The sequence below is a fragment of the Protomyctophum bolini genome, assembly GCF_963924005.1.
Source record: "Protomyctophum bolini genome assembly, chromosome: 21".
NCBI classification, from domain to species: domain Eukaryota; kingdom Metazoa; phylum Chordata; class Actinopteri; order Myctophiformes; family Myctophidae; genus Protomyctophum; species Protomyctophum bolini.
In genome coordinates, this window is record NC_137882.1 from 16,191,238 (window position 1) to 16,214,023 (window position 22,786).

Here is a 22,786-nt window from a genome sequence, read left to right on the forward strand (position 1 = left end):
TCAGATTTAACTTTAATACCTTTTATATTTAATATTGTGAGCTTGTAGATCTGTTCAAGCTGTTACTTTGGGCTTGTTTATCAGTTGCAAAATCGTGGGATAAAAATTATAGAAAAGAAAATGTTTGTGTTCACACAAACCCTCAAATACAGTCAGAGGTGGACATTTACAAAGTAAATGTACCTAAGTACTGTACTTATGTACATAATCTTTACTTAAGTACTGTAAGTACTGTACTTAAGTAGGCTACAGAATCTGTTTACTTAAGTAAATGTCCACCTGAATACAGTGCATTTTAAATAATTTATATGAACATAAATGCCAATACATGGCAAGTATATGCAGAATATATTCTGCATATATGCCATATGTGCATATATGTGGATATGAAATATTATATATATCTCTCGTATATAGCTTATCCACATATATGGGTATTTATATGTACACTGCATATGTAGACTAGAGACATATATGCAGGCGGACAATTTATAATAAAATGTTACATCATTATATGATGACCATTTACAATAAAACAGCGCCACTTTTGCCCCTACTGGTACTGGTAGTCACATAGTCATAATAGGTTAACACGGACATTGCTGTTTCTTGGAGTTGCACCACTCAAAAATATGTTCATATATTTCCTTTCCGGGTGCTAGGTCGGGAGGTAAGAGGGGGTGCACTGCCCAAAGCGTTTCCGAACTGCTGATCTACTCCCACGTAACTATAACACAGGTACAGCCGGTGGGAGATGCGAGCGTCAAATACAATATATTTTAGAGAACATTGGTCTCTATAAAGAGCCATGTGCGCAATGATCGTTATTATCTACAATTAGGCTACCGCAGTCGTAAAGAGACGTTCATGTTCGATCTGTAACTATTTCCAACTCCGACCGCTAATAAAAAGTGGCTCTCAGTTCTCTTTCTCTCTCCTCACACCTCAGGATGAGGGGAGGTCCACCTGTCGACAATATACGTGTCATAAACATGACCGCACTGAATGTAAAACTTCCATAATACAGTGCATGCCTGAAAGTGTGGCTTCTTCTGAACCCGTAAAACCTGTAGTTAATCCGACAGCGCAGGGTGTCAAAAGCCAACGCCTTCTCGGCTCATTTGTGCAGGGGAGAGAGCAGTTACTAGTCTGTATTATACATTACTCAGCCACATATATACCTTGGCTACGCGTTGTTGTGAGCTTGTAGATCTGCTATTTTCAAAAGATTTGTATACATTTTAAAACTTAAAACTGACTATCACTCAAGTAAAGTCAGCATAGTATACCAAACTTTTACTTGTAACAGAGTATTTCTACATTGTGGTATGTTGCTTAAGTAAAAAATGTGAGTACTTCTGCCATCACTGACTCATAAGCTAATTAAAAGTCGTATTCTAAATGTAGGGTGGATGGACTTTTTGTCTGTGTTTGTTGACCCTGCCTCCCATAATTACCGCCTATTCATCTTTTCATGTAAAAACATACAGTGTTGCAGTGACGTGAATAGGTTCAATGTAATGAGTCCTGGGATGCAGGGATGGTCTTTTAAATGAGTCCCAGGGACATTTTATCCCACTTCAGTCCCACTTCAACAACGTTAGGAGTCATATTTTGCCATTTGTACAAATTGCAGCATTTAACTCCCATTTCATTTTATATGGTTATAATGTGGTTATATTCATGTAGAAAACAGAAGAAGAAATGATTATTATAAGTTATAATTAAAGCTAGCAAAATAAACTAGAATAAAAACAGTACAGTAGTACAGTAAGTGCATCCCGTGGATGCAGAGGTCTTTGTTTTATTGAGTAAAACAGTATAAAATGCATTTTGGGATGCAAAATGCACCCTACTTTGGTGTTGTGAAATAGTAGTGGGTTATTGTGGGTAATGTCTACTGCTCAGTTGGACTCGGACAGTATTGGCTGTTGCCTTGCATTTCTTTTAAATTATGATCCTACTCAAGGACGTCTTTGGAGCGCTGAACTTTTAGTTGCCTGCCTGAGTGAGAGAAGGACAGCACAAAAAAATCACTGTTACTGGGTTAAAGGAAAGAGTGTACAGTACCTGGAATAGCGGGGAAACCAGTTTCACCAGGATTTACTGGTTATTGACCCAAAACACTAAACAACATCATCAGAATAGAAGTTGGCTCTGTTTTGAGTTGACGTGAACGCACGGCGACTCCTCCCAGCTCCCACCACCCCCAGCTAATCCTTCTCCCCCACCCCACCCTGTCTGAACCCACCTCCTGTCAGCAACCAATCGGAGGCCACGCTATATATTGGTCTCACACTGCCATGACAGGGCACTGAAGCCCATGGGCATTGACCACCGCTGGACAGGGGACCGACTGTTGTTTGTCAGCATCTCTAGAGAAAATAAACCAACCCTGGGCCACCCAGACCCAAATCTCTGGCGCCAATGGAGAGAAAGTGAGATGTAATGTGGCTTTCTGCCTCGAAAATGATGGAATACCCGAACCCACCCTGCATTGTGTTCCGGTCCAGTAATACTGTAATCAGATTATCATATCTCGTTAATGTAGAGTAGAGCAGACAGTAGAGATTGTCATTATATATTTTCTTTTTGTCTTTCTTTCTTTCTTAAAGATACAAAGATGCAAAGCTATAAATAAGTTGAACTGACTTCAACTTCAGATACAAAGTGATGAATCTTTGCATCTGCCTGTGTTTAACGCATCTCTCTCTCTCTCTCTCTCTCTCTCTCTCTGTGCCCATCCCTTGTTCCAAAGAAGTCCCCTCTCCCCACCCTTCTAGAGATAAACAGTACTCTCTGAGAGAGTACTGTTTATCAGAGGAGCCACTGTAGAAGTTGAGCAATAATCAAAAAACCACAAGTGGGTTGAAAAGCCCAGTAGCCAAACAAACACTTCCTTCTTTCTTTTGCCTGACATATTTGATGAATTCCAAGATATTTGCGGCCTCCTCGACCAATGGGAGAAATAACAGCACATATAATATTAATAACTTCACTATGGTCAGCTGGGCTGATTGCAAATCCTCCTACAGCTGTATCCACCCAGGCTGCGTTTCTTAGGAATTCTGCATACAATGAAACAGGGCTGATGGCCATGTGCCGCTCGGTCGCCCACGCTGTATGCTGCAGCCTTGTGCTTGGTGGGCAGAAATGGAGCAGAGGTGGCCTCCTAGCAGTGGTGGAAAATGTACTACATTATTTTACTTAAGTAAAAGTATCAATACTGTAAAAGTCTGGGATTCAAAGTGTACTTGAGTAAAAGTACAAAAGTATGGCTTCATACTTCTTTTTATGTAATTTTGTTACTATCATTTTCCAAGTAAAAAAATCTATAAACAAAAGGGCAATTACATGAAAAGCACATACACAGAAGACGAACAAAGACAATAAAAAAGTAAAAACAATAATGTTGAGTAGGGCATACCAAATGAAAAAGTACTCATTATTACTACATACTGTCTCATTTCAAGTGTTCAAATATTTTGAAAATAGCCTACAAGCTCACAATGCGTCGTTTCAAATGGCCAAAATGTATATAGGGCTGGATTGGATAATGAATTTATGTTTTGCAATAATAATCACAATCTACAAAGTAACTACCGGTAAGCAACGATAGTTTTCAAATAATTGTGTTTGCATCTGAGATGTAGTGGAGTAGAAGTAAAAGTTTTGGGAATACTCAAGTTAAGTACAAATACCTCAACATTGTACTTAAGTACAGTACTTGAGTAAATGTACTTAGTTGTTTTACACCACTGCCTGCTAGATTGGCACGGTCCCTGCTGTCAACTGTGGTATTTAAGGCAGTAGCGTCGGCAGGGTGGGTTCTGCTGTTTGGGCGCTTGTTGATTAGACCAGAGGTTTAGGCCGAGGACTACCAAATGAATATGGCTGCGGACCCCCATCTGAAAAGGTTTTTTAATAGCAGACCGAAGTTCGCAGTATACTATGAAAACCTGCAAAACCTGCCCGTCCGTTGGCCATGCACGCCTCCATATATGGTTGCCAATCCATTACACCTCGTGACATCTCATGACATGGACAACCTTAGATCTCCATATATGGATCTGATCGCGTGACATCATGGAGACCCTTAGCTCTCCATATATGGTTGTCAGTCCATCACGCTTCGTGACATCACACCTAGTGACACGCGCCATATGTCAATTTGACATCATCAAACCCTCTACACTCGACTGAATCATCACCTAGATCTGCATATATGGAGCCAGCCAGAAACTCTATATCAACCCTCAAACCCTTAGATCAGCTGACCTGTTCTGACATTCCATATGTTGATCCTTCCCACCCGTCCTTCTTGTTCTGACATTCCATATGTTGATCTGACCTCATCAAACCCTGTATACTCAAAGACACACTCCATATATGACCAGTAGAGAATTCATTCCATATGTTGATCTGACCACCACACTGACTTAGAATGAACCTGGGGACCACTGTTGTGTTGGGTGGGTTTATGGGCTAAGAAGATTAGTGATTTTGTATCACTGGTGTGTGTACTCACTTGTATCCCATTGTTTCTCAACCAATAGTTCATTGACTATTTATAATTTCCTAATAATAGTAACTCAACCGGCATGGGCCGTGGCTCAGCGGTCCAGGCACCTTGGCTGGTAATCCAGTCTGGCGGTGTGCCGACTCCCGATCCCGACGGCCTTTACTCATGTCACTCCCCCATCTCTCTCCCCATTTCCTGTCAGCCTACTGTCTGACCCTCTATAAAAAATATAAAATAAGGCGGAAGCCGCAAAAAGAAAAACATAAAAAAATAATAATAATAATAATAATAACTCAACCAGACAATCTGGTGCACTTTCCCTTCTTGAGATTCTAACTCCCTTTTTCTGTTTAATAAAAGATGGACTTTATATATTGTCAATTACTTACATGAGAGGGGCAGAGGTTGTGGAGTTAACTGCTTTAGCAGACAGTTTGAGGGTCAAGTGGAGTTAAGATGTTTTTGTCCGAAGCGCTTTAAATTGTAATGCTTTTCATTTGTTCAATATTGTTTTAATGAACACACAGTTGTAAAGGGTGTTCAATAGCACTGATTTATGGACAACACTCTAAAACCTCTGTAGAGTGACTTTAGTAAAAACATCACACCTGTGTGAAATGCTCTTATCATATACCATCATACCTCACCTATACACACACACACTGATGGAGAACAATGCACGCACCTACTGTAAACTACACAGTTGCATCCATTTACCGGTAACTAACTTTGCTGGCCGGCTTGGAAGACTGTGGAAATGGACATAAGTGCATATTTATATTTTTATTATTGGTAACTCACAGTGAATTGTAAAAGAGAACACCAGTACTTTGCATATATTTTCACGGCATATATGTTTGTTGTCAATTGTGTTTAATTATGTTTGTTTGGCACCTGGCTCACAGGACGGTACCAAGTGCTATAGAGCAGGAGGGTGTCTGTCTGTGTTACAAGAGCTCTTGTGTTATGTCTTCTATTTATCTTGATGTTGTGGCGCATGTAATGTATCTGAAAAATGTATTTGAATGGTTTAGTTAAACTAGGTAATTGTGTAAGTTAACTCATGGGCCATGGTTAGCCAGATGTTGAGTTAAGTGGGTTACCAATTACAGAACTGTTCCTTGGTACAGTCTTGCCTAGTATAAGAGGGAGGCTGCAGGGGTAGACGGGTAGTGACTAGTGAGTGAGTCAGTTCAGTTTGAGGCAACCGGAAGGTAACACCCAGGGAGAGCTGCTAGGGGGCCCTTGATGGAAGGGTTTATAGCCTAACACAGTTTCTCAAGTTCTGGGTCTGTTTCCATAATTTGTCTTCAAGATTTGTTGAAGATTTGTTCGAGGCCTTTCCACTGTAAATGCACTGCAATAGGGAAAAACTAAACACCCTAAAAGGTATTTTTGCCTCAGTTATACTTCAGTTATACTTAGTTGTGTGCGGGTGTCAAGCTCAGTGAATAGCAGATCTATAAGCTTTCGCAACGAATTGTGGGCATGCATAGCTGCTATTCACGGCTTGCAACACCAGCTTGCAACGTGCGTATAAATCAGGCTTTATAATAGACTGTCTCTGGTCAACCATTGAAATCTTAATTTGTGTCTGCGGGAGAAAATATCACCCTTTAGCTAAAGAGCAGCACCGTAACATGTAGCTGTATAAGTACTCCTTTTTACAGAAGAAACCAAAATGATAGTTTTCTGGTCGCCAACCCATCATCACGCTTCTGAGTGAATCATCAGCTATATGCGTCGGATAATAGTGATTCAGTGAGTAAAGAACCGTGCGCTTGCTTGCTTTTCTCTAAAGTAAATAGTACCATCCATCACATGCAAAATCCTTTGCCAGAGCTTACATGTAAATCTTCCGCATTTGAGTGAGAGGATCATGCTAAGCTTGCAAGGTGCTGGTGGGAGTTTGATTCATTCAATTAAAACGACCGAAAGGTTTCCTCAGCCAGGGAAATGTAACAGCTGAGTTAACGATGAACAATCATGCTTTTGACGTTAAGACCCCTACACGGGGCAGATGGCCGCCCACCCTAGAGCCTGGGTCTGCCTGACATTTCTTCCAGTTGAAGGGAGAGTCCCATCCTTGCTCAAGATGGGACAATGTCAGGTCTCTGCTCGACGTGGAAAGTCCCCAGGACTTTTTGTTTAGTTTTATCCTTTTAGCCTCAATGTCTGACTGTTAACCACGTGCTGTTACTTTACATGCCTGACTAATAAAGTATTCAATCAATCAATCCAGTGTACAGACTTCTGGTGAGCTCCGCAATGTGATTAACTGAAGCACTGAACAATATGGGCCATTCAGCCCATAGCCTTGAATATGGTCCACCAAGGATGTTCAGCTATTTCGGCTATAATTGATTTTTTTGGGGAAAGTATACATGTATGTATAACATGATTAAATATGTCAGAAATGTATTTGTATATTTAAGTTTGTTATTGGTCATATAAAATTGATTACGAAGCCTAAAAGGCAAACATAAGTGACATTTATAATTCATATGTTCCATGTTCAGTGCCAGAGACACAATTAAGCGCATGTTCGACCGCATGTCCGACCGTTGTTTCCGCATGTCGGACCTTTGGTGTGTCGGATCTGCGTGTGCATCCCCTTTACAGAATCAAGAGGAATTGGCATTAAAAGGTAGTCTATAGAGTCTATAGTCTATTTAAAACGGGGGACAGTCTCCGCGAGCCTGATGTCCAGTGGCAGGCTGTATCGTTGGGACAGCAGTGCTGTAGTATTAGTAGATAACATCAGTTCGCCCAGACCAGGCAGTATCGTCACATCAGACTGTCTGCCCCTGCTGCTGTGCTGTGTTGTTCGTGTCCTTTCATGCAATGCATGTGGAGCCAGGGGGCTGTCTGTCTGTCTGTGGCTGGCAGCCACTCTCCAAAGACTACTCGCACTCGTACTGTAAAATGGTAAAGCTGCTCGTCCGTCTGGGACACCCGTGGTCTGATCTGAACCCAGCCATGATTCACTGAACCCAATCAGATTCTAAAAAGGCCTTCTTCTAAGGGCCTATTTTAGAGCTGAGTAAAAGTCGTTTCGGCTCTAAAATAGGAGTATGAATCGGCCCTAAGTCAGTCGTTCTTGAACCTTTTCGTGGCAAGGACCTCCGAATTGATATGTCCGAATTTGGCCACGGACCACCGGACTCTCCCATCTGATTTTGTCTTTCTTTCTTTCTTTCTTTCTTTCTTTCTTTCTTTCTTTCCTTTTCTCTGTTCAACAATAGCAGATGTACAAGCTTGTGAGAACCACTATTCTAAAGCTTTTTTTATTACATTTCTTTCCTCTCCTCCCACGATTTTTGCAACCCATTTTTTTCACCCAGTGTCAATCTAATGTAATCCTTGGCGCTACACTTCCTCTGCCAACCTGGGGAGGGCACCGGACTGACCTCATGCTTCCTTCTATGCATGAGGAGTCCAAGCTGCTTCTTTTCACCCGACGGGGAGTTTCCCCGGCCGGACGTAGCGCGTTAAGGAGTTAAGGAACACGTTATTCTGACCAGTTCCTTTCTCCATCATTAGGCTGCCCAGGGTGAGGTAGTTTAGAGACCAGGATTACTGCATGTTTTTTGTGGGGGTACCTAGGGGGAGAATTCCTTAGATAGCAATTCTAGTAGTCATAGCACGTCATAGTACATATGTGTAGCATAGTAGTATAGATGTATAGCTTATATGTATAGTTTCATTATAGATATTCCACTGTTACTTTCTTAGCTACGCATGTTTCATGATAAATGTCTTTATGTGATGTATTCCCATGCTTTTGTTCTTGCTTAATGTAAGTCGCTCTGGATTAAGAGCGTCTGCTAAATGCCTAAATTGTAAAATTGTAAATTGTAACATGCAAACTCCACAAAGAAAGGCCCTTTCGCCAGCCCCGCCTTGGGTAGAAAAATCTATCTTGTTGTGCATGTAGGAGCATTGATTCTGACAGCATAAGTCACTGAGGAAGTATGCAGGGATGTTGAGACAAAATAAAGCACTCCCTCATAAACTGAAACCCCCACGTGGGTCTCGTCGATTACAGGCGTTTGGTGGATCATGTTCTCTGTGGATACTCTTGGATTATAATTATACCCAGATTCTGGAGGATCAAAAGTAGGCCTATGCATAATTCGTAGGACATGGAATGCTAAATGTTGTTATGGGGGGGGAGGCGAGAGAAATAATTAACCTATCCATTATTGAGCAGGATTTAAAAATGCACCATGGGAGATTTAAAAGGCTGGCAGGCACCCAATCTGTCCTTATTTCACCCTATTCCGCCCCGGTCTCTTTATTCTTTACACTGGCCCGTTTCTCCCTCCCTCTTATAGCTCTCTCTGTTTCCCTCCCCCACTGTTGCTCTCTTCCTGCTTATCTTTTCTCTCATTCCGTTGCTCGCCGGTCCCAACCTCTCTCTTTATGTCTATACAGCCTCCACCTCTCCCTCACCGTCTGTCTGGTTAATCCATCATCTCTACACCATTGCTCATCTCTCTGTCCCTGCTCTGTTTTACATCATCATCTAGTGGTAATGTTACAGATGGTTGGCCTCATACTCATCCTGCCTGGCGGCTTGTTGAATGGCGCTTCAAAATGACTGTTGTGTATCCGCTTATCCATTCTTTATCCACACACCATTCAAGCATTAACCACTTATGCCCTATTTTTTTCCCTTTAGCTACAGTAACATCATGCCCTACTAGCCTAGTACAAAGTTTCTCAAAGTGGGTGCCGTGACACAAGTCCTTAATATTTTGATAATATTCCGTTTTATCACTTCACTTACACCCTCTAGACTTAATAAAACTTACCTGAGTTGCACTGTACTTGAGTTATTTTGATGCGTTGTGAGCTTGTAGATCGGCTATTTTTGGTGAATGTTCCCCCCCAGAATAGGGATGCTGGGGTTCAAGTGGTTAAATATAAAGTATGAAGTTATTTTGAGTCTGTCCTAATGGAAACTGATACATGGGTTATATATACGTTAACTCCGTGACATACTGTATCTTAGGGGGATTTGCATTACGTACCATAATATGAAAAATGTTATTTAAGGGGTGCCCTAGCCCCTGAGTCAGAAAAGTTTGAGAACCACTGCCCTAGTTTACGTTTTAAAAGGAGAAGGAAATCTATGTCAACCGCGTTTGTTGGAGTTGGATGTGAAAACAATTGTGCTTCTGTGCATCGATTTGGCTCCTTTTTACGTCTTGTTGAGAGCTTGAAAAACGAATATTTTAATGACCTGTCTTAGTTCTTCTGTGGTGGTTGTTGCAGGTCCCTCCACTGCAATATGTAAATAGTTTGGTGCAGCAGATTAGTGACATAATCGTTCACCTTGCGATACACACATCGAATTTGGCATGAATATTGCCTAGGACCTGCTTTTTCAGAAAAGCCAATTGTTGGCCACCTATACGAATGACGGCCATTTTTTAAGCTGGCTGTCACATCAAATGTACTGTACTGTAAGACAAGGTTTTTCCAGTGTAAAACTTGACATGTCTGAATTTATTTATCAAAATGTTTGTATTTTGACATGATAAATTCAATGGTGGAAATTAAATTGTAATATGGCTTCTAGTTTTCAACTAAAATACATGGTGTTCGTACCGAGTTTGTACCGGATGTAGACTAGAGTAGTCGAAGGTCTAAGCTTTTGAGTGATGTCAAAGCAAAACCAGGGCACACTGGTGACATCATTGCTGTGAGACTCAGCATAGGGTTCGGTGTCTAATTAGCCCTGTATAGACCAACTAGTAGTTTAGTTGAAGTATTGTAGCTAGATAACTGCACTTGAATTGACGGTGCAGGAAAGCAAAGCCAATGGAAATGGAGCTGCAATTACCCGGATGGTGTAGGTGTACAGAATCTCACCGGACTTAATGGCACTGAATGAACGATCAGGCTTAGGCGTAGAGCACTTTGTTTGAACCTTTTTGTACGGTGGTAAAAGGATAGCCCCCCTCGACCTAAACCACTGAGCTGTGTGCAGATCAAACTGACTGGAGAATGTGTTTCTGTCAGACACACACAAAAAAGAGTAATCTCCTACAATGCATATGCAACACAAATATACCACTCTTGAATGAAATTAACCAGCTGCCAATTAGGTTCGAGTCCGACGTGTCCCGATTGGACGATGGAGGTGAAATTCTGAAGAAACTCTAAATGCTTCCTGGTTTTTTTCCTGTTATAACCACCGTGTCTCTCCTCTCCGGAGTAATCCTTATGCTTTCTTTCTATGTTATAAAGAAAAAGGAGTCCGTGTTGCAGAACTGGTGATCAGCGATCAGCCCGCCAACACAGTTAAAGGAACAATCGCCATGTATATACCTTAGGGTTACACTGTTTCTCAGCTGCTAACAGATATGCCCTCTCTATGTTGCACATGCAGGCCTGTCAAGCGGTACTTCAACTCCTGTGCCACTACATCGCCACCACATAATAAAACCAGAGGTATACGGTTAAGAGCACACTGATCTAAAGCCCTTTTAGACGGGCAGCGAGTGACGCAGGTGTTCTCGCCTGGATCAGCGTCACGTTTGCTCATGAGAGGTGCGGGACGTGTAGTGTGAAAAAAAGCAATCCAGGTCTAGTCGCCCGCACCGCCGCACGACAATTTACACTTACGTAATCGTCCCTCAACTACGCACCTTAGTAATTCATTTTCAATGACCCATTGAAAATGAATTACCAACGTGCGTCAGTCACTCCGTGTCTGAAAAGGCCTTTAGTCTTTAGTTCGGGCACAGGTTCCATCTTTTCACAGTAGAGACACCGCTGCACTTTTCAAGCGTAGTCCTGCGCATTTTATTCATTTATTTTATTGGGGCTTTACTGCCTTTATTCGGATAGTACAGTAGAGTGTTACAGGAAACAAGGGAGAGAGAGTCAGGGAGTGACGCGGCAAAGGCCGTCGGGAATTGAACCTGCGACTCGCTGTCAGGCTACATTAGAGCAGCATGTATGTTCTGCATCTGAACTTTGTTGCATTGGTGCCCCAGTCAGTCCTGTGCATTTTTCAGTGCCCGTCAACAGGATCATTCTGGATGTCAGCTGCCCGTTTCCTGTCGCGCCTCGACTTCGCTGTTACTGAACATCAGACGACAGCTTTTGTGATACTATGACGTCAGTTCGCTGCCCCCCCCCAGGTTGGCAGAGGAAGTGTAGCGCCCAGGATTACACACTGGGTGAAAAAATGGGTTTCAAAATCGGGGGATAAAAAAAAAGCTTTGGTGATACTTATTATTCCTTCTAAGAGCTTCTTCAATGCCACCTCCATCGTCCAACCTGTTCTAGGATTCCCCAGTCGGTCGTGCTCTATCAGAGCACGACCTATTCAGCATACGGGCAAACAGAACGCAGGTGCCAATGCAAACATTTACATAATAATCACAATAATCACAATTGCCAAAGTATGTGTGATGATGATGATGATGATGATGATGTACCTACCTGGACTTGAAGGTGATGATTACACAGTATCCTGTTGCACATTTTCCTGCTTATGTCTCTCGCAATAAAACGGTGGTTTTGTGCTGCGTTATGGCTGTCCGTCATGCATGGATCCCAGTGATGAAACCTGTTGTGTGCTTAACCCATTCAGACAGGGAGAGCATCTGACTGACTTTGAAGAGTAACTATTTTGGACATAATGGTTTCCACCCGACAGAAAGGATCTGTAGGCCTCACGTCTTAATGAGTTAATTGGCTGCAACAAGCAAGCTTTGTTGGACCCTTGCAGGTTACATTGTAGCATATCGTCATGGACGGTGTCAGGCAGAAAAACCTTGTTTTAGTAGCTGTTTTGGACAATCTATTTTTAGTAAATTCAAAAGGCACCTGGATCTGTTTTTCTATTTCCTAGTCACAATCTTTTCAAGGTTTTCATTGGTTAAATATTTATAAAACCCACACAGACACATTTAAAGGTAGAGTAAGTGATTTCTTTATTATTATAATAAGTGTTAAATAGCTCTATATTATTCTGATATATATAGTTCAGTAACGGGAGTCTCCATGTCTCTCCAGCTCACATTCAGGTCATGATGAGCAGACAAAATTGCAACCGGAACATGTTATTGACTTTTCCTTGTGTCCATGGACACAAGGAAAAGTCAGAACAAGCAGAACAAGAAAACAAACATTCATGAACATGTATTTTCTGTGTATTAAAAAGAGCTGGAGAGACATAGGGAGACCCCTGTGACTGAACACTTGGTAGCAATGGGTACTATCAGAATATTAGTGCTTTAACCTTTAACAAAAATATCACTTACCCTACCTTTAACTTTCTCTTTCAAAATGTTTCAAAAGTTGCACAAATAATAATAATAATAATAATGATGATAATAATAATTATTATTATTATTATTATTATTTTGTATAGCACCTTTCATACATTGTTGTTACAGTTCAAACTACTCTGATCTAACCGATCTACGATCTCACCGATCTACAAGCTCACAGCAACAATGCAATGCGTTGCATGGATACTGGAAGGATTTGGGCATTCTGTGGCCTCTTGCGTTTTCCCATAGAGTTAAAAATAATAATAGAGAGGCACCGGAAATCCCCTCTCCCATTCACTTGTATGGAGTTGCTCACCCAGCGCATACATACTCCCTTAGTTTTCACCCCTTCTTCCGGGTTGGAAAAGTGTGACGGTCGGGGCTTCCATCTGTGTTCATATCTGTCCCGTACTCACTCACTACAGGGCCTATTTGGGTGTGACACGTTTTGCATCGCCTCGCAATGTGCGATGTAATAGTGTCACCTCTGTGCACAACCCCGTGCGTAAGCTTGTGAGTCGAGCCCATTTGACAAAAGCGTTTTCACTCGTTCACGTGTCTGTCTGGCCCCAGCCGTAATAAGCTCCAGTACACTATGACGATGAACCTTCAGCTCTTCCTCTGAGGTCTGTGGGCTCTTGTCCCCCACTGACTCCCCACGGGAAGTGCAGGGCCTCACAGTGTGTCACAGTGTGGTAGTGTGACTCGCCACTCCTGGAAAGTATCCAGTACTAAAGTACAAGCACTGTCTTCTACATCCAGTTTTCTGAAAAAGCTATGTTTCTATGTCAGTCGTTCTTCGGTTTAAAAAAAATAGCAGACCTACAAGCTCGTATTGCGCCACTCGGTGGCGCGCTATGAGCTTGTAGATCTGCTATTTTTCAATAGCTGAAGCATAACATAATGCTAACACCTAAAGGGGTTCCCGCCCAGAATGGGTTAACTACAAATGTTGTGGAATTTTTACTTTTTTTTCTCAATACTTTTACTTCTACATCTCAGAGGCAGATCTTGTACTTTTACTTCACTACAATTATTTTAAAACTTTACTTTTAACTTTTACTCGTTACTTTGTAGATTTTGATTATTGTTATCGGAAAACAAACACACGCTAAACCACTTCAACCCTATTATGTACTATCTACAATCTACAAGCTCACAGTCGCATGCAGCGCAGCGTGTTGTGACTTGTGATCTTGTAGATCTGCTATTTTCTTTCTTTTCAAAATCTTTTTATTTTCGTTTTATAACGGTATGCGTGTCAAGTCACAGATTCATAGAGAAATTTAAATTAAAACATTCGATTTTAGTATCAGTGACTGTGGGGTAGACAAACGTACTGTATAAATCACAGAGATCGTGGGCAGACATATTAAGAAGACTGTTATTGTGCAAAACATGGCCCTTCAAGACAAAAGAAAAATGAAAAACATTTTCTCCCCAATTTAGTATAGCCAATTCCCAATTCCCCAGCCTAGATCTGCTATTTTCAAGAGCTTTTACATATTGAGCTTGTGAAACGGGGGACATTCTGCACAATGAGTACTTTTACTTTTGGTATATTTTCATGCCAATACTTTTGTACTTTTACTCAAGTAAAATTTGAATACCGAACTTTTACTTGTAACCGAGTATTTCTAGATTGTTGTATTGATACTTTTACGTTAAAAACAAAACAAAAGGCACTGTGACTTGCTGAGTGTCATGACATGTACTGTGTACTGTATGCCTGAATGGAACCTGGCCTTAGACATGGACTCCTTTATTTACTCCTGTTCGCCTTGGTTGCCCCGTGCGGCACATAGCGCTCGACCCTGGCATCCTGTCTATCTTTGGCAGACCAATTCATTTCCTTTACAATCCTGGGATTGTAAAAATACAATCCCAGTCAGGTTCCTGTGGGCTCTGTTGGCTTGTAGTTCAGACATCGTGGTACCACTCTGTGTCAAGATTAAGCACCTCAGCGGTGTTAATTTGTCCGATAATTCTGATTTCGTCTTTTGAATGACGCACCATTTAGTTTTGGTCCTATTTTAGTCATCTGAAATAGTTTAGTCTTAGTCTAGTCTTAGTCGACTAAATGATCGAAATGAACACTACAGTACACCTTAGATTTGGCGTCTATATGGAGCATTACGGTATGTCTAATAATAATAATAATCCATGTTTATTTTCTCCCTCCGCTGCAGCTCAGCCAAGGCAATGTCCCCGGCGTGGAAAGTGCTTACCTGGCCATGGACACAGAAGAAGGGGTGGAAGTGGTGTGGAACGAGGTGGTCTTCTCTGACCAGAACGTCTTCAAAGCACAGGAGGTAATTTGTATTCAGTCTTATTTCTACCTACAGTCACTATGAAGGCAGTAGCGGAGGAGGTAGAGCGGTAGCTTGGGGTGGGTGGCTTTTCCAACCCGGAAGAAGGGGTGAAAACTAAAAGTATGCGCTGGGTGAGCAACTCCATACAAGTGAATGAGAGGGGATTTCCGGTGCCTCTCTATTATTATTTTTAACTCTATGGGAAAACATCCTGTCTAGTAGTGTCAAGTAATAGTATGTCATCAATGTGCTATCTTTTTTTCCTCTGTGTGTTAAGCATATGCAGCAGTTATATCTGGTTGGACCATATAATGTCCACCAACCAGACCCTTGCTTGCTTGCCTCTTGAAGAGGGCGGTCGCTGAAGATGCAAGTAGGCCGGGCGCAGCGCATGCTTGCGACCAGCAGCAATAAGTTTGGTTTGATTGATGTTATATGTGTTTCAAGCCTTATGACCTGCTGTAAAACCAATTGCCCTTCGGGGACACTAATAAATAACCTTGAACCTAATTCTGATCAGTGTTTGGGTCTATTGTATTGCGCCTCTTGTGCAGATCCAAATAAATAAATAAAATAAGAGTGTGTGTGTGTGTGTGTGTGCGTGTGCGTGCGTGCGTGTGCGTGCGTGTACGTGTGTGCGTAAAAGCAGCAAAACCATTGAAAACTCTACAATTAATAGCAGAGGTGGTGACTACTCTAGTGAGTAATATTAATAATTATATTCAAAAGATATTTGAAAGTGAAACGGAATGTGTTTACCTAAATGTTCTCTCTGACAGTAGAGTGTGAGTAAGTTGTAAATTGAGAGGTGGAATGTTGATGATTTCGAAAGGTGCAGAAAGTTACGATATAAATAGTAAATACCACACATGTATTTGGTAGAAGTTTGATACCCAAGTGTTTTCTTTTGTTTTTTTAGGAAAATATAAAGGACATGTTTGAGAACCTGATGCAGGTTGAACACACCAACATTGTCAAGTTCCACAAATACTGGCTGGACAAGACCACGGGTCAAGCACGGGTATGTATTGCATTTGTAAAAATATCCATACAAAGACACCCAGTAAATAATTCCACTGTTATTTCCAATTTAAACACACAAAAGGTTAATAGTTACGTGTCTGCTTCCCTACAGGTCATATTCATTACAGAGTACATGTCCTCTGGCAGCCTGAAGCAGTTTTTGAAGAAAACAAAGAAGAATCACAAGACCATGAATGTCAAGGTCAGTTTCTTTCCAACGCTGGCCCAGGCAACCGGCATCCTTATCCAGTCACATCAGTCCCAGTGTGAGAGAGAGAGAGTGAGTGGTCTGCTCAATGCTGCCGCGGTGGGCGCTGGGGGAACTGCAGTCTCATTAGGATTCAGACCCACATTTGCAGTGGGATTAGAAGTGACGTAGCGTCGGCATTATGGTGGGTATCAAGCCTGATTCATTACTTTGTTGCACACCGGTGTCGCCTGCGGTAAATAGGAGATATACACAAGCTCACAACGTGTCACAGTGACATTCGTGACGCGTTGTGAGCTTGTAGTTCTACTATTTACTGAGCACGACACCGGCAATTTATATAAATCAGGCTTGACAGCCTGGCCAAGGCTCATGCTGTGTGTATCCTGTACGTGCAAGGAACGTTGTGGATTAGAAACCAGCCGCATGGTGACCTCGCTCTGCCTTGTACTTTTACGGCAGGGGGTCTTCAATGTTTCTCAGTCCAAGGACCCCTTTAGCTGAGAGAGAGAGGAAATTATGTTGCAAATGAAAACTTTTCATAGATTTCATAGATTAGCTTATGTTTGACATTGCGTAGCGTTGTGTTGGATTCATGTTAATGTGTATGTTCAGATAGTTGACCACTTGTCTTAAACCCTCTATACTTATGAACACTTGTACTTGATCTGCTCTTTATTCCTTGTCAACGCCAAACCTCTTTGCTGAAAATAGCAGATCTACAAGCTCACAGCTTGTAGATATCCTGTCACACAATTCTAATACGGTTCAGATACAACTGTCATATGAAAAATACATTTTAGAAAGTGCACAATTAATTTAGGATTTTGCCAGTCGGTGCGTATGTAAACAATCCATGTTACTCTGTGTTCCAGGCCTGGAAACGATGGTGCACCCAGATCCTCTCGGCCCTCAGGTAATGACTGGGCTGTGATCTATCACACTAAACTGGATATCTGGCTAATAAGCCTTATATGCCCTCTAATGGGACTCCTCCTCATTTATCAACTCTGCGTACGCCAAAATATGGGTGCACGCCGAAATAGTTTTTCGGCATTTACCATTTCCGCAAAACCTTGAACTTGAACGTGAGCCAGGACAAAAATCCCGGTCGGGAGCTGTCGTAGGCTTTGTCCTCAGCTATTTTTCTGTCGTACACAAGCGGAGCAGCATTGTTTGACATGCTGACATGCTGTCACAGGCATCTAAGCATATGTATTCACTCCTAAAATGTTAATATAAAACTGTATGTATATACATGTAAAAAAAGAAAAAGAGAGATTTCCAACTACAAGCAATTAAAATCGTGCAATTAAAAACAATATAACATGTTTACATGTGTACTAGTTTGTGCTTAATCAAAGCTCATGAGTGTGAAATCAGATGCCTATATAATCACCCCTTACGCCTTTATTTCCAAGTGACAATGACAAGCATACAGCTTATATTTGCAATTGTAGGCTATATAAGGCGTAAAGGGTTTAATCATTCACCATTTAAATAAGTGCTTTGACAGTAATTCATATAAAAGCGAGATAATTTTCGGGAGGACGTCACGGGACCGCGGCATGCGTCGCCAGCACATACCAGCACACATGCAAGCCATATGTTTATGATTCGTTCATCAATGATCAAATCACCCCATAAACGTTGATTAATGACTGCCTTGACGACATGCCTCTCATGCCGGCATCACTCACCCACAGCACTTATCACAGCAGTGTGCAGTCTCACTTATCGCCTTCGCTGTGCACTGCGCACAAATGGGTAAAATTTATATAGTAGGCTAGTCTAAGTAGGCTAGCCTACTAAAATGGGTGAGGCGGGCAGCAAGGCAAACGGGGGAAACCTTTTTATTTACTTTTTTCGTCATGTAACTATGGTCACTTTATAAATGCTGTGGCGACGTGGGTGTACTACAAAACCTACACTCGAATTTGGGGCAGATTTTACACTCAATTGATAAATGAGGGCCTGTGATCTTCAGTTCTCACTCTGATAAAGACGAAACATGTTGGGATTCTTTTTTATAGAATAAACTTTACTTTTATTTTACCAATGGCTTCTTATATCTTTTGTAGATCTCCTATAGAAAACCTATGTTTCTATATCAGTGGTGCACAAACCTTTTCTTTTCAAGAACCTCTAGAATTATATGTAGGCCTACTGTAATTGGCCGCCGACCTCCATCTCAAAATATTTTGTTCCAGGGACCTCCCAGAAGCAAAGATTTGAGTGAAAAACGTTTGCTGGAAAAGAATATATATTCAAAGATTTGTGCCACATTTTCATGATTTTTGCTATTTTTAAATAGCCAAAGTAAAATATGGTTAATGTGTTCTCATTGGTCGGCAGCTATCTCCACTCGTGTGAACCTCCTATAATCCATGGCAACCTGACCTGTGACACCATCTTCATCCAACACAACGGCCTCATCAAGATTGGCTCAGGTCTGACCCCAGCAGGGCACTCTGCGTTACTACACTCTACAGTGGCCACTAGCATTCTTCCAGTGGTGCTCAACTTTTTCAGGCCGGAACCCTCCCCAATTTGAACTAGGGACCCCCCAAAATGATCATATTTGAACTGGGGACCCCCCAAAATTATCATATTTGAACTGGGGAACCCCCAAAATTATCATATTTGAACTGGGGATCCCCCAAAAGAATAATATTTGAACTGGGGACCCCCCAAAATAATCATATTTGAACTGGGGATCCCCCAAAATAATAATATTTGAACTGGGGACCCCCCAAAATAATCATATTTGAACTGGGGAACCCCCAAAATAATCATATTGTAATGTAATGTAATGTGGTTTTGAAAAAAGTGTTTTGCAGTCTGTAAAACCATCCCGCTCTAGCCTGGAATTGTTCTGGAATTCTAAGAGCTCCAGTTTATCTAGTGTTTGCATTACATACCAGCTGTGCTGGATAATATAACATTATATAACATGAAACAGAATTCCCATCTAACCTAAATGCTGCCACAATTTCTTCCCACAGTATGGCACCGGCTGTTTGTCAACGGTAAGGCCTATATCATTTATTCATTTGACCTCACTGTCCTATCATTTATTAATGAAAAATAAAGCATTGGTTGTGAGAGGACGTGAAAGTATTGTATTTGATTCTCTTAAAGGGCTAGTTCGCCCAAGAAATGACTTTGTTTCTATCATTTACTTACCAGGTGATGTCTTTCATCAGACCCAAGTAAACGATAGAAATATAGTCATTTCATTTTGCATGTTTTCTAACTAAGTGTCCCTTAGGGTAGGTCACAAAAAACATACAGAAATCCTGGTCTCTATTACTGCCTTCCCTGGCCAGCCGGGGAGGGAAACCTGATGGGAAAGGAACTGGTTGGAATAACGTGTTCCTTCATGCGCTACGTCCAACCGGGGAAACTCCCACATGTCAGGTGAAAAGAAGCGGCTCATGCATTGAAAGTCAGTCAGCATGAGGTCAGTCCGCTGCTCTCCCCAGGCTGGCAGAGGGAGTATAGCGCCCTGGATTACAAATTGACACTGGCTGAAAAAATGGGTTACAAAAATCGTGGGATATAATAAATAAAAAACATAATAATAATAAATAATAATAAAATACAGTCATTTCTTGTGTGAACTACCTTTTAACACCTAATTTTCGGTTGTATGACAGTGTTTTGATCATTTAAGCATAATGTGCTTGACAAAGTTGACAGTGATATTGTCTCTCTCTCTTTCTTCGCTGTGCTCAGTGTGCTCGGTCTTCCCAGACGTCCACGTCAAAGGGCGGCAACACAGAGAAAACCATAAGCACGTCCACTTCTTCCCTCCGGAATATGGATGTAAGTGTGATCAGGCGTGACTGTGAGTGGACTGTGCAACTGTGAGTGGACTGTGCAACTGTGAGTGGACTGTGCAAGGCTCACAGGGTTTCATTGTAGATTATAGTCCAGGATATAATAATACTAATAATTAGGGCCGGGACTAATTGCGATTAATTTAGATTAATTAACTACAGAAAAATTAACGCGTTAAAATAATTAACGCATTTAATCGCATATTTTGTTTTCACCGCCGAACCGGAACTTTTCTCACTGGGCGCACGTTTCCACTTACCTAAGATGCTGACGCACCCAGCAGCAACATAACAACGATAACAACAAACTGAAACAGCACACGTTAGCATGAATGCAGACCCAAATAAGAACGCGCAGCTTGGGAAATTTAGTGGGAAATTTAGATTTAAAAAGCGAGCGGATGGAAGCGTGGACAGAAATGCAGTTGTATGCATGTTATGCAACAAAGAATTTGCCTATCACCGCAGCACATCGTCCCTCACATATCACATCAATGCCAAACATGTTGCTGCTAGCGTGGAAGTTCACGTTACTCCGTCTTCTTCAACGTCGCAACCTACACTCGACCTGATGCCTGGTTTCAGAGGCAATATGACTAAGTCCAAGTCTGACAAAATAACAAACTCCCTGGCTTACTGGGTTGCAGTCAACTGTAGACCACTTGCGGTGGTCGAAGATATGGGGCTGCAAAAAGTGCTACAGATAGCTTCGTCTGACACAACATATGTGCTGCCATGCAGAAAGACAATCTCAACCTGAATATGTAGGGTACTAGACTGTATATTAAAAAAAAAGCTGCACTTTATGGCAAAAATGGCACTGATCTGTTGGTTTTGGTTAAGTACCACCTGATGAAAAATAAACAATGTTTTGTTGCTGAAGTTTATGTATTCACTATTCATTCCTTTACTCATAAAGTCATAATACCAAAATCCATTTGAAAAAATTGCTTTCTCACTGTTCTCGGGTCAAATAATGATATGCGATTAAAATGCGATTAATCTAGATTAATTAATCGCAAAGCCTCTGATTAATTAGATTAATTTTTTTAATCGAGTCCCAGCTCTACTAATAATACAACTTTATTTGTATAGCACCTTTCATGACATGAAATGCAGCTCAAAGTGCTTTACATACAGAGCAATAAAGGAATAAAGAAAAGCAGGTATAAAACATTAAAATAATAGCAGTGAATAAGGCAATGCAGTGAGGACATGAATAACAACACACAGATAATTAAACATTGACTAGCAGCAACTGTTGCACGGCACAGCGTGTCAATAAGATCAGACAAGAAAGCGTATAAAATGTGTGAAATGTGTTTCATTTAGATTTAATCTAAATGAGGAAAAGAGGACCTTGCTCTTCAATCTAGTGCCGAGTGCAGAATCCTTACATAGCCCGTGTACAAATACGAGTGGGAGGCCAACGCAACAGTTATAACACTTCTAGCGCCATTGCCATTAATGTACATCAATTAAAGCCAATTCATCAATGCTACCCTCAACGCCATTGCCGTAGATCAATGGCAATTGCGCTTTTATAGCGCTTTCGATTGATCAAGTCATAATGCTACTCACGTTAGTATCAGGTTGCTAGCTGTTGTTGTCATAACACTGGGTTGCGCCATCTTTGATCGTCGTCACCATAATCACCCATTCTATCTGTTTCTTTCAATCGCCTGTATCGCCTATTCCTTGTCCCAGATGACATTTTTGGTCAAAACAAGGTTTATTCCACGGCAGGGAGTCAGCGCTCGGTTATGTCCGTTTGATACACAGGACCTGACCACGCATTGTCCAACTTCCTAGTATAAGATCAACACCGGAAGTCTGGAAATGTGGCTTTTCAAAATAAGATCTGAACTGGGAAAAATGCTGGCGTGAATTATATCATAATTTGTCAATAAATGCTAACCCTGGCTATAAGTGTTAATGGCACTTTTTGTCTCGATTAAAATAAGCACAGAATCTTTATCAAAACAAAGGAGTGCCTTTAATAACTGTTCCATTATGTTTAACCAGAAAGAGTCAAGACATAATTCACCCAGACCATACATGGGCAACTGGCAGCCCGGAGGCCACATGCAGCCTTCACCTTCACTTAATGTGTCCTGCAGGTTAATATTTGAATACTGATTATTGATTTCAGCTGTTACAATTCCAAACATGACCCGCTTTAATTACTTCAGTCTATATTAGTAGCTTAATGACTGAAAATGGTATTGTCTTTTTTTCATTGTCTTTTTTTAAGTCCAATGCATTTGTATTTAAGTTCATAAAGTTAGCATAAGTAAACTAAATGCATTTGAAAAAATATATATACTATTCAGGATTCCAATAAAAGAAGAGCAAAAATAGCAGATCTAACAAGCTCGAAACGAGTCGCAGTGTGATGCGTTTTGCGCTTGCAGATAGGCTATTTTTGTTACTTTTGTGTGACATAGAATGACAAAGTAGGGCATTAATTACGGGAAAGAATACAGAGATAAGAGGTTTTTGCCCGACAGACACTGTATGCAATGTGGTCCTCTGGAGTGAGTGTGGAATTATAGTGGCCCTCTCCATCATCAAAGTTGCCC

The 22,786-nt window shown here is 41.3% G+C and overlaps 1 protein-coding gene across 1 annotated transcript in view; it reads left to right on the forward strand.

Moving 5' to 3' along the window:
* LOC308336621 (nuclear receptor-binding protein 2-like) overlaps nt 1-22,786 on the forward strand; it is a 68,325-nt gene that overhangs the window by 35,705 nt on the left and 9,834 nt on the right. The window contains exons 2-8 of the mRNA XM_080794060.1: nt 15,009-15,131; nt 16,051-16,152; nt 16,267-16,356; nt 17,238-17,278; nt 18,718-18,812; nt 19,368-19,391; nt 20,101-20,190. Of these exons, the coding sequence (XP_080650186.1) occupies nt 15,009-15,131; nt 16,051-16,152; nt 16,267-16,356; nt 17,238-17,278; nt 18,718-18,812; nt 19,368-19,391; nt 20,101-20,190 (565 nt within the window). The remainder of the gene's footprint in view (nt 1-15,008; nt 15,132-16,050; nt 16,153-16,266; nt 16,357-17,237; nt 17,279-18,717; nt 18,813-19,367; nt 19,392-20,100; nt 20,191-22,786) is intronic.